Below are 17360 nucleotides of genomic sequence, written 5' to 3' on the forward strand. Positions count from 1 at the left end.
CACATCAAGATTGTTTACCTTATTTCTAATGCTAAAAAAAACGAACTATAGATGGTCTTTAAATCAAAAAAGAAAAACACAATGACATTGTCCGTCACACGTGACGTCACGCAAGCGCCCTGCGCCACTTAAACGAAACAGCAGGCTCAGGCATACATTTTCGCCGCGCGGTAGAAAGAGAGGGTTACGTCTTACATCTTACGTCTTACGCTGTCTCGAGTTTAACATTTTTTCCCCACCTCAAAAAGTGCACAGCGCCGCTAAAGAAGTTTTCACTTCAAAAACCGAAGAAAGTGATATTTAAAACAATGTTGGTTATTTTATTTTTAAATGAAATCTTCTTCTCTTCTTTTTAATGAAATATTGACGATCAAACCGAACACTGGGAACACCCCGTAATGCCCGGATTCTTTAGAAAATACATAAAAGAGGTGATTTTCCTCTAAGACGTGTTCCTTGTCTTGCAGGATCTTCGAAGAAAGGGTTACGTGGCGTTTAGGACCAATAAAACGTTACGGCGTACTATTACTTACATTGTATGTGTACAAGAACTATGTTTAAGTGTCCTATGAGTGTGAGAGGCTCTTTGGAACCACGATTGGATTTATTTTTATGATCTATGGGCCTAATGGCAAACCTCTATTTTATTAGAGGGAGTCCGGGAGACTTGCCCAGGTGGGTTTCATAAATGGTTCAAGTATCCTGGGCAAGTCTCTCGGACCTACCATCATATTTAAAGAATTTAAAAAACACGATAGGTTGCCTACATAAAATTAACGTTCTTTTGACATTATTTGCATCTTATGTATTGATACGATCTATCGATTTATGCTGCGATTGACATACAAAACAAAATCAATTTATAAGGTTTGATAATAACTCCAAATGAAAGAAAATATCAAAATAACCAAACTTTTAACTTGTATCGCCTATAGACACGCAATATAAATACATTGAGGTAATATACCGATATTTGAAAGAACTGAAAGTAAATAAACCTTTATTTGAGAAACTATAAAAGCCTCCAACATCGATTTATCTACGGCCGACTGCAGAATGTATTTTTAACTAGCTGTCTAGGAATATCGTTTGGTATTCTCAACCGTGAAATAACTTGAAACAGGCGCCAGTTACTTCGTGCTAGTGATGTGCCTATGAAGTTTTGTTCCCGGGAATTTTTCAAATACTGGGGTTTTGAATACTATTTTTTTTTCTAGCCTACTTTGGTGTCCCACTGCTGGGCAAAGGCCTCCCCTCGTTTTCTCCACTCGACCCTGTCATCGGCATTTTCCCACCATTTGGGGTAGAATGCGTCCAAGTCGTCCCGTCATCTCCTTTTCGGTCTGTCTAAACTCCGGCCTGCACCTTGAATACTATCAAATATGTATTATTAAATACACATCTATGTTAATAATACCTATGGTCGTTTATAAGACCACTTTAAAATAGGTAATTTACGAAATTTTTCGTGATTTTCCAATAATTTATTAAGTGACCGTGAAATTCCTACTTCTGTTTAGGTCGCATAAACGAGTGGCAGTCAGAGGGTTTTAAAGAGGGTCCGCTTCCAAATAAGAAAATACGTATTAAATTTATGTCTCATTCATATTCATATGAAGTTAGATGGTTTTAGTTTAGCGCATTTAAAATATGTTAATCTGAAGTTACAATGTGTTCGGAACTTGTTTACTGCCAATATGTTAAGTTCAATATTGTGAATTAGCTGAAATTAGCAAATTAATGTTTTGCTAAAATAGTCTTGTAAAAGTGTATAGGTACAGAAATCTTAAGTAGTTAGCAGACATGCAGTATACAAAAATCTATAGGAAAATTCGGTACCTACTATAGCGTATTAACACGTATAGCAGGAGATCTAAGGTCCCGTTTTCTAAGGGGACCTTGCATTTTGGAGACAAAGCAAACCGCTTGGAACAGGTGTTCCTGGGGGTGACCTGAGCTGATTAAGCCCGGTTGCCAAGAGGTTCCCCCCAGTAGGTGGGCAGGGGAGGGGGGGTAAAAGTGCCTCCGGCGCGCCTCACTCTAAGCTTTATAGCTGCATACATCTCGCAACTATATCAAGTTTGGTGTCATTTTCGTATAATTCGAGGATGAAGAATTCATTTCTGTGACTAAATTTTCACTCACCCATACAAAAAATTCGAAAAATTCAAAATTCCAAAAAAATCTTTAGATTTTTTTTTTCTAAAATCCTCTACAAAATGTATACTATGAGGATTTGCTCTAGAAAAAAAATACCTGTGAATAGCCCAGTTCTCCTACTATACAGAATAGTAAACTTGTCAAACATTTTTTTTCATAACTCTGTTAAAAAAATGTTTTGTGTCGCGCGGCGTACTTGCATTGTAAGAGTGGTATGCAACGTTTAGGATTTTTAAGTATGTTTAGATGATTTCTGATAAGATGTTATTCTTCTGGTGGTAGATTACATTAATAAATTACTTCAGGACGTGACATATATACAAATATAAATTAAATATATAAAGAAAGATGTTGGGAAAACTTTCGCTAATAGAGTTAAGTATTATAGATGTGATAAAATTAACATAGGAGATGTTTGTCAAAAAATACGGGTTAAAATAAGATATTATATTGTTCGTAATTGCCATTACATGCCCATGGGACTGTGCATTTTAGGTTTTTTTTTTTAACGCAGTTGCGCCTCCCTGCGCATTTTGTTTTGCAGCGGCAACGAATAAGCTCTAAACAAGCAGCAGCCGCCGCAGGTAGGCTTGTCCATATGGGCTCCCAATAACCTTGTTGTTTGGACCAGCCCCAGTCAGCAGGGCATGGTGGCTGTTGCTGAGGGGCTATAATCTGTCCCCAAACATAGACCAAATCGCGCCGTGCGCCAAAAACCGCCGTGTCGCCGAAATAATTTTCAACCAGGTTGACAAGGTGCAGAAAACCCTAGAGGCAAAGCAAACCGCTCTATGTGCGTTCCTTGATGTTGAAGGTGCTTTCGACAATACGCCCACAGAGACCATACTCAATGGTATGAAATCAAAGGGAGTAGACGAAACCACCAGATGGGTACATAGCATGCTCTCAAACAGAGTAGCCACTCTGACCATCAATACTATATATAGAGCATGAATTTTATACCACTAAAGGGTGCCTACAAGGACGGGTTTTATCCCCACTATTATGGACCCTAGCAGTGGACCAACTTCTTGCAATCATGTCAGGCCAAGACTTTGATACCTACACAAGGATATGCCGACGACCTTGTAGTCATCGTCAAAGGCCCTTGCCTCAACACAATATCCAACCTAATGCAAGGAGCTCTAAACACAATATTCAAATGGTGTAGAGAAAATGACTTGTCCATTAATCCGAGCAAGACTGTAATAGCCATTTAACCATTCACAAGGAAACGGAAGCTCGATAAACTCACAAAACCAAGACTTAATGGACAAATAATACCGTTCTCGGCAGAGGTCAAGTATCTAGGGGTCACCTTTGACCAAAAGTTAACTTGGAACCCTCACCTGAGAAACATTATACAAAAAGTGAAAATGGCCATGTGGTCATGCTGTCAAATGGCAGGAGCAAGATGGGGCTTAAGATCCAAATTGCTATGTGGTTATACACAGCGGTAGTGAGGCCAATTGTCACCTACGCCTCCGCAGTCTGGTGTAACAAAACCAGCCAAAAGACAGCAATAGACACTCTAAACAGCCTGCAACGCACGGCTTGTTTAACAGTAACAGGCGCCTACTTCTCGACACCGGGAGCGGCCCTAGATGCCTGCTGGACATCATACCACTCCACTTGCAGGTGCAAAAGGAGGCCAAGCAGTGCGTCTACAGAATATGCACGCTAAACAGGCCAAAATAGCGCTCTCAGGCATTAACCAATCTAAAATCCTGGGTTTTTGCGAATATAGCCCTTAGCCTGCCCACTGATGACGCTCACACCGAATGTCATCTCACTAAACTGTACACAGTAGAAATACCTCCTAGAGACAAATGGATCAACAACCAAATGTACGTCGAAGAGGGAAGCCACATCTGATATACAGATGCTTCCAAGAAAGGCAATGATGTAGGATGTGGGATCTATGGTGAGAGATCTAAGCTCAGAGCTAGCGTCAGCATGGGCATATTGGCCTCAATCTTCCAGGCAGAAGTCTTCGCCGTCAACAAATGTGCGGAGATCAACCTGGATAGAAACCTAAGACACCAGCTTATCTACATCAACTCAGACAGCCAGGCTGCTCCGCTGGCACTAGAATCCCTTGAGTCAAACTCAAAACTAGTCCAGAACTGTAAAAGAAACCTAAATGCACTGGTTTACTCCAACAAAGTTACACTTAGATGGGTACCAGGGCACTCCGACATTAACGGAAACGAAGAAGCGGACGAACTTGCTAGAAAGGGCGCAGACACACCCCTGGTCGGCCCAGAACCCTTCTGTGGAAGCACAAAACGAGATACATATTCTCTGCTCAGCAACTTAGAAAAAACGAGAGCAATCGATTGGTGGAAGTTCGTTAAAGGACAAGAACACTCGAAAGCTCTGATCAAAGGGTTCAACAGCAAAACTGCTAAGGAGCTTTTAAGACTCAAAAGGCACAAAACCTGCGCGGTGACTAGAATACTGACTGGACACTGCAAGTTGAACAAACATATATGTTTCAAATTGGCAAGAAACAAGATGCGACATGCAGGTTCTGTCAGGAGTCAGAGGAGACTGCAATGCACATTCTCTGTTCTTGTGGACTACTAATGTCAAAAAGAAGTACCTACCTAGGGCGACACGTAGTGCAACCCTATGAGGTACAAAACATTACGGCCCAAAGAATCTGGAACTTTCTGGATGCAACGGGCATTAGTAATGAACTTAAAGGGCCGTCACAATAAATCAATGCTGGTCAATGCGACACTCAAAGGCCCACAACACCACAATAATAATAATAATGTCCCGCGGGGGCAGCTTGTAGCGAGCTGACGGTGAGTGTCGACACCGCGGACCCCTATTCCAGAGGGCCCTGTCATCTGGCCCTCGCCTCTGTGCTTGCCTTGATTGGCCGGCCAGAATGGAGTCGCAAGAGCGGGACCTATGCTCCAGGTTGGAAGTGTAAAATGTCATAACGCCGGCTGAACGGATTACCGGGATCTGGCTACTGCAGACTCACCTCTCGACAACCTCACAGCCACTTCAAAGTGTTGCCCTGTTGTCGCACTGTGCGTGCGGCCATTGCGGGGCCCACTCAATGAGTTGGCGAGTCACCACCTGTCATTTACAATTTTGAGACTGATTGTCACGGCAGGTATCCGCTAGTCTCTCCCATAGCCCATTATCCAGTCCATCCAACTTTCAAATCTGTAGCCCATGACCTTAGTTCCCATCGCAGCACAAAAGTGCTGCACTGTAATAGTCTTTGCACCTGGCGGGGACCATCTCCGGATGTATCACATTGTGCGTTCGGGGATAGTATCCACCACATGTATCCCTTGCTTTTAGATTAACGTGCCTTAAAGGGCCTCTGCGCTGTTGGCTTCGTCCCCACGTACGCCTCCCAAAGGTCCGGGACCCCATGGTCCCGAGATATGGAAAAGACATGCAAATAATAATGTTAATTTTATCACATTTATAATACTTAACTCTGTTGGCGAAAGTTTTCCCAACATCTTTATTTATATATTTAATTTATATGTGTATATATATCACTTCCAGAAGTAATTTATTAATGTAATCTACAACCAGAAGAATAACAACTTATCAGAAATCATCTAAACATACTTAAAAATCCTAAACGCTGCATACCGCTCTTACAATGCAGGTACGCCGCGCGACACAAAACATTTTTTTTAACAGAGTTATGAAAAAAAATGTTTGACAAGTTTACTATTCTGTATAGTAGGATAACTGGGCTATTCACAGGTATTTTTTTTCTAGAGCAAATCCTCATAGTTAAAATTTTTTAGAGGATTTACGAAAAAAAAAATTAAAAGTTTTTTTTTGAATTTTGAATTTCTCGAATTTTTTGTATGGGTGAGTGAAAATTTAGTCACAGAACTGAATTCTTCATCCTCGAATTACACGAAAAAGATACCAAACTTGATATAGTTGCGAGATGTATGCAGATATAAAGCTTAGAGTGAGGCGCGCCGGAGGCACTTTTACCCCCCCTCCCCTGCCCGCCTGCTGGGGGGAACCTCTTGGCAACCGGGCTTAATCAGCTCAGATCACCCCCAGGAACACCTGTTCCAAGCGGTTTGCTTTGTCTCCAAAATGCAAGGTGGTGGACCTTAGATCTCCTGCTAGTACGTGTGTACGCTTACGTTTGCTAGTACCTAAATTAAAAAAAAAAAAGGAAAAAATGTCGAGCAGCTATATCATGCGAACGGCTAAGGAGTGGAATTCACTTCGCGCAAATCTATTCACAGTCCACTATAACTTGGATCTTTTTAAATCGAGAGTTAATAGACATCTTTTAGGTAAGCATGTTCCATCCTCATCCTTTCAAGGTCTAGTAAGTATTTGAATTCTTCCTATAGGTATTCGTGTCGATTCTTAACAATATCATGATCAGAGGGTCATTACATTCATAATCACTGATTCGCTAAACAAAAGTCTAGTAACAAGGTAGGCGACGTAAACCATCAACTTATTTTCAGTAGATATAACGCAACCATGAGCGCTGAAAGCTCAAAAATTAAAAGTAAATTAGTCACTTATTTCTCTAGGCGCATGCGCTTGTCGAATACTGAGCTAGAATCTCTCGCCAAGCTTGATGAAAACTTAGTAAATGAAATTTTCAAAACTTTAAAGAATAACTTGCAAAGATTCGTTTTTATTAAGTCGGATTTAAGCGAGTATGGTGGATATTAAGCCAATATGAGGTTAGTTATATTTCATGTTATAAAATTCATAGTTTCATACGAAGAGCTTTTTTATGTATACTGCATTTTCATAAAGTAAATGAAGCCAAAATATCAACTTAACTTGAAATTTCGGTAAGCGATTTCCATGGGACCATTTAAAGGTTAAAGTATGTATGAATCGGCTTTGAGTAAAAAAAATATTAAGTTTGAATTTTTTTTTTATCATATGTGATTGTAATTGTAATAATTGATTTGACGATGATAGTCCAGTATAACTGAAATATCATCTTGGTGTTGTTTAAATAGGTGTTTTACTCATTATAGTATATTACAGGTAATCTTACTCCGTATCTCTAGACCAAATAAAAGCTCAAGCCGTCATAAATTGTTTTACACATTTTTCATGATCTTTTAGACATAAAGGTAGGCATTGTACTAAGTTATACCTTATCGCAGCCAATTCTAAGGCGGGTCATGATTTATTCGCACCGAAGCCTGACGTAGCATTTTCGTCACGCAAGCTTGCTTTTTGCTGCCACATATTTTCTGTAAACTCTTGATATAGGCCTGAATTTTGAACCCTATTTCTGAGGCTCTACAGTACAAATACTGATAGATATGAATCTAATAAAGCAGGGCTATTTTTAAAATAAGGCTATTTTAAGTATTACCAGGTAATTTTTGCATTTAATGTGTTTTTTGCGTCTAATTGAAATCTAGTACGACAACCTGAGTACTTAAATGCTGCGTGTTGTAGGTACCTGTGTATATTTTATGGTCATGTGTCATGTGTTGTAAACATTGTCACAGAATTTCTAACTACGGAATAACTAGGGTTATTTTTAACACAAGGCTATTTCAATTGCTTATTAATTATTATGCTACATCTAGCTATACAGCTAGATTCATCATATCCATACGGATATGATGGTCGTTCTTGTCTACGTGACAGCGCGATAAAACGGTGTCCGTCACTTTCTATCCCATGGTGTTAAAAAGTGACAGTTATTTTATCCCGTGGATAAAGATGGATAAAGCCATCCATAATATGCCGGCTGGACATATCAAGTTTTATCGCTTATTGCAGAGACCGGAAAAAACTCGTGGGAAAATATGGTTAATCCATTATTCGGGGTCTTCCCAAAGGGCCATAAAAGGAACGCTATTATTATTCAAAGATGACCAAGGCCTTATTTAGTATCGTTCTAAATATCCCCATTAACCGATAATAAAGCAAATTAGGTCAATAAACTCACATCGCTCCAGTAAATTAATTCTAACCCGGCGTTCAGATGAATGCCTCGGCCACGAAACGCACGCCCCAAGCGTTCACGCTCGACGCTGATGTCAACCGGGTGATAACCACAACTACTTGCAAAAAAACTAACAATAATCAATTAATCATCAACCTTGTTTTATCACTAAATAGTGGGTTTAAACGGTTTATTATGGTTCTGAACTTGTGCTAACTGTAGTAGTAGTAGTAGTAAACTCTTTATTGTGCAAAAAGGCATATTGAAAATAACATAAATACAATTAGTCGTAGAAGATAATTAGTGAATCATGGTTATGTTGACGATATCTGACCACATTGGTTAAAACAAATTTATGAAAAAATCAACGATGATCCAACTCTGGCCAACATGGTGTGTTTTTACAATTTATAGATTGTAATTGTGGTATTAGGTTCCACAATAAGAAAGGAAAAACATATTATTAACAAATGTATGGCGGTCGGGGTCCGCGTCGGCGTGCCTACTCGGAGCGTATGTTCCGTTGCCCCCGGGTAACGGTAGTAGCGCGGGTGGAAATTAATTTAATACAAGAATTAGGTCGCGTATAATGGCGAAGATAGGACGAGAGCTAAACGCACTGTCTTGATCTTGTGACCTTTTATTTTAGGTCAGTGTGCAATTAGGGAAAAGTTACACGAGAACCTACTATCTTGTTTAATTTTTGCACTAGCAGTGTAGATTGGATAAAGTGTTTTTTTGCACTAGCAGTGTAGATCTCGAGGCGTATTATGGATGACTTTATCCACGTGATAAAATAACCGACACTTTCTAACACCGCGCGGTTGAAAGTGACGGACACCGTTTTATTATGCTGTCACGTAGGCAAGAACGACCATCATATCCGTACAGGTTTCGCAGCAGGTGGATAAATAAAATCTCAAGATTTGTTTCTTACTTTGCAAGTTTACAAGATCAGCTTGTTTTAATAAAAAAATATCGATCAATTTGTAATACGTAGAGCTACGTATTTAACACCATTTGAAACACTGCACACTACTAGAATGACACTAATAGAATTAATACTATAAGTAGGTACCTACCTAATAGGTGCGTAATTATTTTGCGTATACTTATGAAAAAGAATTAAAGACGCATCATTTTACAGAAACAGGGCTTAATGGTCGTACACGTAGGTACATTAAGCAATACTTTTTGATGTTTTCTTAAAGAATACGTTAAAATTTCATTTTATTATCAAACTTAAACTTTTGAACACGCCTCGGGTATTCCCCACAGTCCAAACCATAAGTTCAGTCTTGCGGTATATTGAATTTGAATACCGATTTCTAGCCTAAGATTGCTCAAGAACTGAATGTCAAGGGAATCCTGGTTTACAAATCCTGCATAGTAAGTTTTGTATTCTTCTTGGTATTTCTCTTCAACCATAACTTTTCTAAATGCTTACAGTTTTAGTAAGTTTTTCCTTCGCGGGTAGTTTTTCCATAAAGAGACATTTTAATTTTAATAGTGTAACTGAGTGGATGAGACAATTATTTTCAGCCCGTATGAAATACTTATTTTTCAAACACCGTTATCAATGTTACACTTCATTGAAAACAAAATTACGTAGGTACTTACCCTAAATTAAAACTTAGTATTTGGAATAAGTTTTAGTATAATTTTCATAGTCAAAATAAATAAGACGAAGGTGAAGACTGGTGGCGAAGAGACGAATTTTTTTTACGCAGCTCTCTTTATTGTGAATTCATTCGATATGAAATTCTTATTAAAATTATTATTTTAATATTCTAAATGGGCGGAGATAAGCAACAACGGCGAAGTCAGGAACCTTATATTCTCTATCCTCTAGAGTTCACTTATATTTTTGAAAGATGTTGGATTATCCCACCATTTAACTATCCCAAACATTAAATAAATTAGAAGCATAATATAGATAACATGATTTTTGTAATCATGATAAAAATTCAATTAAATTTAAATAATCAATTACCTGTTTCATGAATGAGGAGGACGCGAGGAATACCAAGACATTTAAGGCTTTAAAATTCTATACAATTTTCGGGTCAGTAAACTTTTTAAAGTTGTTATTTTAAACAGCTTTACAGAGTCAGTACCTGCCTAATTATCTATTTATACAGAGTGGCTAAAAAATAACTACATTCCCGTTGCCAGGGAGGTTTTGGGATAATACTGAGCAACTTTTACTATGGAACCAACCCCGAAATCTAATTAGGCTGGTCCATTTTCTATGGGAGGGTCATTTTTTTTTCACGATTTCGGGGTTGGTCCCATAGTAAAAGTTGTTCAGTATAATCCCAAAACTTCCCTGGCAACGGAAATGCAGTTATTTTTTAGCCACCGTGTATAAAACTTGTCACTTTTATTAAGTTACGTACCTGAGTAACGACGTTGTAACCAATTGAATAACCATTTTGCTTGTTTCTATTTTAGACGCAGAAGGCACGGGCGGCGCCGACTTACAGCGTAAGCTGGATCTTCTCAACGGTGCCCTCGACGCTGAACGCGCCGAGCAAGCTCGTCGGCAGATGCAGTATATAGCTCATTGTAAGTAAACTTATTAACTAAACTATCATCATCATTAATATTAAGAAGGCCTGGCCCTCACTCTGTCATTGCAGCATTTTCCACTCCAGCCTATTCTGGGTCTTCGTCTTTACTTCTTGATATGAGTGGCTACAGCATTATTCTTTTATCCGTGTCGTGTATGATACTCGGGGTCTACTCTACCTCTTTTTTTCTTAATTCTGACCTCCAGTATGATTTTATTTAACCTTTCGTGTCGGAGTATATGACCTGTACATTTAGCTTTACGTTTTCCAATGACGTGCATTATTTGTCTTTTTTCTTTTGCCTTCTCCAGAACTTCATGGTTGGTGCGCTTTTTTTTCAGAAAAGCGCTACTAAACTATGTATAAACTTATTAGTAAGCAAGCTTTTACCGGGTGGGACATATTGCTACGCAGAGTGATGGCCAGTGGACCAAAATGTTGACGGCTTGGTGGATGCGTTCGAATGAAAGAAGTACCTGGCGTCCTTTAGCTCGTTGGGTGGACGACATTAGAAACATCGCGGAGCATTTTGGATGAGACTAGCGTACACGAAGAGAGGCCTATGCTCAGCAGCGGGCGACAAGAGGCTATAATGATGATGATGATGATGTAAAGTTATTAAGACATAAATTCACATGGGGCCTTCGACGCTGTCTCTGTACGGGATTATGATAATAATATACCTAGCCGCTTTTCTACTATTCTGATAATATCATGAAAAATACCAGCACCACATTTTGGAATGGACACATTAGACAAAACGCCATTGACATTACCGAGATTAAATAAAACTCTTGTATTCTAACAATATACCTACTTATTATTTATAAATAAGAATAAGAATATTGATTACTTTATCATGTACCTACTTTCTTGCTGTTGTCCAATATACTCATTATTTATTTTCCAGCGGGTTACTCCGAGGATTCCGACTACACGTCGGACCTCAACTATCCCGTGGGTCAGCATGCCAACTGCAGCGCCTCGCAGTTCCGTACCGCCGCGCATCAAATGCACACGCCACAGGTAATAGCGTAATTCGCCAGTAACTGGCCAGTATAAGGTTTCAATAAATGGCCACTAGACTGTGGAGAGCAGCACACGAGCACACTGTTTATATAAGTAGTTACATGGGGAGTTTAATTTTTTGATTTAGGCCACTGGATGGTGCTGCTCAAGGAAGCGTACGTCAGCGATACGCTTAGAGGCATTAAGCGAGTTTGCGATTCAGGTCACCCTCTAATCACGTCAACTTAACGTTACAACTTTTGCTTATTACATAACAAAACATCAACGCGTCCGTTCAGGGGCCATTTTTATTTTATATTTGACCAAATTTATTTATTTACTCGCTATATTAACGTTTTTAGATTTGTCTTGAATATAATATAGTAATTATGCCGATATAATATGCCTATATTATAAATACCCAGTTGTAGTTATTTAAATTAACATCCAATTCATGCGATACCTAACAGAAAGCAGAAAATAAATATTTTAGCACAAAAGCGAAAACGAGGAACATTTTATATTTGATTACGTATTTAGGTACTTTCAGGAACATGTCTTATATAGTAAACCAAACAACCGAAAATAACTCCCAAAATACCATAAACGTCGGAATAAAATAAGTTGCATTCAACTGAAACAAAATTCACTGGCTTGTACTTTTCTATCAAATAAAATGTTCACTTTATGCAATCTCAGCTCTATCTAGTTGAATATTTATTTTATAGACGTTTATTGAATGCAGATCTAATCGTGTGTACGATATGTCTGGAACGTTATACGTTTACGTTTTATGACCATTTTATAGCAATTTGTTATGTGTTTCAAATCTTAGGAGCCATTTTATTACTGAAATGTTTTATTTGTTTGGTTTATAAGTTCCGTTTTATGACCAGCATCAGCTGCAATTTTATATATTATATGTATTTAATTATCTAAATCGATCTTTATAATTATTTATTAACTGTCACGCACACTGTATTCTAAGAAAGGTTTTTTTAAATTATATCCCTAAGGGTAAAATGGGGTAGGGAGAGTTTTTTTATAACTTGTTCGCGAACAAAGTGGGGTGAAAATGAGGTATTTTTTATAGCTTCTACGCAAACAAAGTGGTGTGCTGAGGTACTCTAGGATGTAAATTATGCTTACCTACTACTAGCGACTAGGGTGTTTTATGTTAAGAGGGTTAAGAGTAGAGTACCCCAAAATTCACCATTCGTGTTGATTCACTTTCAATTGACAAAATAATTATGATTCCAGTTTCGAAGAACTTCAACTCGTCATAATTAAATTAACTTATTTCTTTGTAATTTCAGAGATCACTGGAGGTGTCCAGAGAAAATTCATCGGAGAGAGAGGAATATCATATGCACGGAGACACCGACCCGCTTTACTATAATAGTCAGCCAAGAACAAATAGGTAGACTACACATACCTACTCCAACTAATATGTATTTAACAAAAATTCTAAATCGTACTTACTTATAACACAATCTTCGTTGAGCTTGAGTTGAGGGTGGTTGGGGAATATGCAAATGGATCGGTAGCTTTTTGTCCGACAGACGCATAATACGAGATGTAGTAGATGGAAGCTCTTCCGTAAGCATGGATATTAACTTATGGCGTTCCGCAGGGTTCTGTGGTATCCCCAACACTGTTTGTGCTGCATATAAATGTCATATCGTCTATCGACGACATTCAATTCTATGCAGACTGTACTGGGAATGGAGATGTACTGGGGATGCCGATTAAACAGGCCATGCCAACATCACTCGTTCCGTGGTGCTAGAATATCGTAAAAGGCTTGTGTCGGATATCTAGACTATACTCTATCCAGAGTTTTGGTGTGGGGTCGGGACAATTTAGTCCGGGTCAATCCCACCAAAACACAAGTTCTATCCAGAGTTTCGATGTGGAGTCAGGACAATATTCATCAAGACGCGATGTAATCTATTTACATAGATTTATTTTATCGTTGTAGTTTCCAACTTTGCCATTGGGTCGTTTGGTTGCCATGATATCTCGATAAAAATGTTTCCCGTTTCGTTGCAACTATAGCCATTAGAACTAAAGCACTACGAGTGAACGTATAACTTCTCTACTATTCTATTCGGTTACTATTTATCAAAATAAAACACAGATGGCGTTCAGGAGCAACAATAAAATTATTTGATACTAGCGCCATCTCTCGTGAATGGTTCAAACTATTTACCTTGAATGTTTGCTAAGAAGGGGATGATTTGGAGTATCTTATGTTTACCAGCCAGTATGATTGGGTTTTTATCCGCAATACGCAATTCAACTGTCATAGCAACGTAAATAAAGACATAAACATTAACAGATTGTTTATTACTAGAAGTTTTCATAATAAATAGATTACAGTTTCAAATACATCAATATCAATTAAAACCAAAATATTACTTTGCTAATCCGCGAAAAGATAACGTGCTAGTCAATCAGCGCTAACCCGTTATACTTACTTGCGTATTTTTACATGTAATTAATTAAATACGCAAGTAAGTATAACGGGTTAGCGCTGATTGACTAGCACGTTATCTTTTCGCCGATTAGCAAAGTAATATTTTGGTTTTAATTAGTATGGATTTCCGCAAAGTAACGCCTGATTCTATTCACTACATCAATATCATCAATATAAGTTGCACAAGCTTAAATCACGAACCATTATCGCTGTCCCATGGTACTGGTACTAGGTATATAATAATACGATACAATCACCAGTACTGATATGATGGTCGTCTACGTGACATCATGATAAAATGGTGTCCGTCACTTTCAGTCGCGGTGTTAAAAAGTGACGGTTATTTTATCACGTGGATAAAGCCATCTATATTACGTCTGCTATTTGGGGAAAATCACGTTCGTTCTGTACATTTATAATAAATGTTTCTGGAACTCGGGAGGCATGTTATATGGTTATATGGCAAAACATGTTATATTTTGATATATTTACTGAGATTTGTTTGTTTTAGGTTAGAAACGTGGTCACAACTACATGCTCAAACAAGCGTCGAGTCTGCGATATCTTGGCGAACAGCTGCCGATTGGCAATCCGCAGGTATGATATAAAAGATATAAAAAAAAAAGTTACATTTTCTTAACTCTCTGTTCTAGCGCCTCCACCGACAAGAGCCATGCTCTTAAATGATGATGATGATATTTTCTTAAATATTACATTCTCCATTTAAGTTTGACCAAAGTCATACGTATTTTGTAACAGCACTAACAACAGCTGCTACACAACTTATGTTCATTGCGTCACGAGGAAAATAATTGTGAAAGTGACATCTGGTGGATCAATATGGTCACTACTACAAGGTACAAAATGGCACAGATTTCAAATACCTTGACCGTACAGTAAGATAATTTACTGATCAACTCAGGTAGAACCAGGGGCGTATTTACCCTAGGGCCATCCGGGCCATGGCCCGGGGCGCCAACCCCCAGGGGCGGCATATGCCGCCCCTGGCGGGTTGCATTTAGTTTTTCTTCCTTGACTTCTGGGGCGGCGAAACGTATTGGCCCGGGGCGCCAAATTTCAAAATACGCCCCTGGGTAGAACGCCGTGCAAACGAATGTTAACCATCTTCAAAATATTCCTAAATGACATCAGAAATATGTACTTATAATAATACAGTCAGCAGCAGAAGTTTCTAAGCGGGCCAGGTGTTCAAAATGATCTTGATCTTGAGTTAAGAGAATAAGAGCGTGTCAAGGTACTTTTGAACACCTCGCCCGCTTAGCAACCCTTGCCACTGACTGTACTTGTATTTATGTGTTTATTTTTAACTATTGCAGAAGACCAAAGGCGGCCGAGCCTGGAGAGGCAGAATACGCTTTACGACGAAAGTATGGGCTACGGTTATGACCCATATTCCAATAGCACGCACATTAGGTATGATTATTCGATTATTAACGGTTGCATCCTTTCCCACAATAATACAACAAATAATAAGCATAAACCATAAACATCAATCGTAAATACTTAGAAATAACGTAATCATTAAATTGTACAACGGGATTTAATCGCGTATTTAAGTTTTAAGATTTACCTCCGACGTTTCGAGGACGACGTTGTCCCCGTGGTCTCGGAGAAGACGACGAGAACGCCGTCCTCGAAACGTCGGAGGTAAATCTTAAAACTTAAATACGCGATTAAGTCCCGTTGTAAAATTTAATAATGTGTAAAAATCGTGAAAGTATAAATAACGTAATGTAAAGAAATTCTGTTACCTATTTAGCTCGTTTGTTTAAAAACAGCCACTAAGCGCCTCTTGCACCATCCCACTAACCCGGGGTTAAGCGGTTAAACCGTTAACCCAGTGTCATATTGTACTGGTCACCATAGTAACTCCAGGTTTAACCGGTTGTGCAAGTGTAGAATTTGCAAGAGGCCTTAAATGACAATAAATTATGAGCTATTACTTTTTAAATCACATAATTTGATCCAAGCAAAAATACAAGTCAAAATAAATCTTCACGTCACATCACGTCACCTAATAAATAATCTGTGTTTCCAGGGACCATTCGCATTTATCGCAGCAACCCAGCTACGAAGAGTACTTCGACTCAAGTAGCTTCCCGTACCAGATATCGTACGCGGCAGAGGACTCAAGGCAGTGGGACAGCGGCGGGCGCTACTTCTACGATGAGTGCTGCGGCCTCACGCCGACGGAATACGAGAACATAGTTAATAAGAGGCGGTCTTCTGTCGTTCAGTTGCCACAAGTGCCGCATAAACAGGTGAGGAACAAAAAGTTTTGGGGCCACCGAAGTGCGTGTCGGGTGATAAGTAGTGCGTGTTTTATTATACATAAGTCGAGTAGCTACCCCATACTAGATGTCGTACTACGACGCAGAGGATCAGCGCGGATTCGTGGCAGTGGGACAGCGGCGGGCGCTACTTCTACGACGAGTGCTACGGCCTCACGCCGACGGAATACGAGAACATAGTTAATAAGAGGCGGTCTTCTGTCGTTCAGTTGCCACAAGTGCCGCATAAACAGGTGAGAGCTGCAGTCAAATGTCAATGGTTCATTCGATACCAGAAATACGCCATGACATGGCGTTGGCGCCGCTGGCTCCTGCATAGGGTGACTGGGGCGAGCAAAAATCTAAGTGCGTGTTCCCGTAGATATATCAGTAGGTGGACCTATTTATAGGAAACATGCGTGAACTGTAAGGGCAGTTTTAGATCCATGTGTCATGAGGTGGCAGACCATTCAATGAGCATGGTCTCTTTGGTTGATTTGAAAATGTTCAGCCTTAAGGGGTCCACTGATTAACAGTCCGCCGGACGGTATTTGCCTGTCAGTTGTTCGGAACTGTCAAAATTTTATTCTAACTGACAGGCCGATACCGTCCGGCGGACTGTTAATCAGTGGGCCCCTTTACTATACATAACTGCTGTAACCATCTGTCGTCCAATTGGTCTGCCTAAGATAGTTTAAACTTGCCTCATTTTTCGAAAATTTGTCCATCTAATAAGAGATACTTAGACCAATAGTGGGACCGGATTTTTGCACTAAAAGTTTTGATAATTCTAAAGATGAAAAAGTGATACTTATCTGACATGGGACATATTTTTAAGCATATTTGTAAAATATGACGAAAAGTTAGAACGAGCGTTAGATATAAATTAGGTATTTATATATTTT

At 39.1% G+C, this 17360-nt stretch overlaps 1 protein-coding gene across 1 annotated transcript in view; it reads left to right on the forward strand.

The window, feature by feature from the left end:
• The window catches only part of LOC134798974 (phorbol ester/diacylglycerol-binding protein unc-13-like), a 140059-nt gene extending 122906 nt beyond the window's left edge, over positions 1–17153 (forward strand). Inside the window, exons 6-13 of the mRNA XM_063771399.1 lie at positions 10559–10672; positions 11588–11703; positions 13002–13105; positions 14676–14761; positions 15502–15598; positions 16224–16446; positions 16563–16709; positions 17055–17153. Of these exons, the coding sequence (XP_063627469.1) occupies positions 10559–10672; positions 11588–11703; positions 13002–13105; positions 14676–14761; positions 15502–15598; positions 16224–16446; positions 16563–16709; positions 17055–17153 (986 nt within the window). The remainder of the gene's footprint in view (positions 1–10558; positions 10673–11587; positions 11704–13001; positions 13106–14675; positions 14762–15501; positions 15599–16223; positions 16447–16562; positions 16710–17054) is intronic.
• Positions 17154–17360: the final 207 nt, after the last annotated feature.

Source organism: Cydia splendana, chromosome 17 (assembly GCF_910591565.1).
Source record: "Cydia splendana chromosome 17, ilCydSple1.2, whole genome shotgun sequence".
Lineage (NCBI taxonomy): Eukaryota > Metazoa > Arthropoda > Insecta > Lepidoptera > Tortricidae > Cydia > Cydia splendana.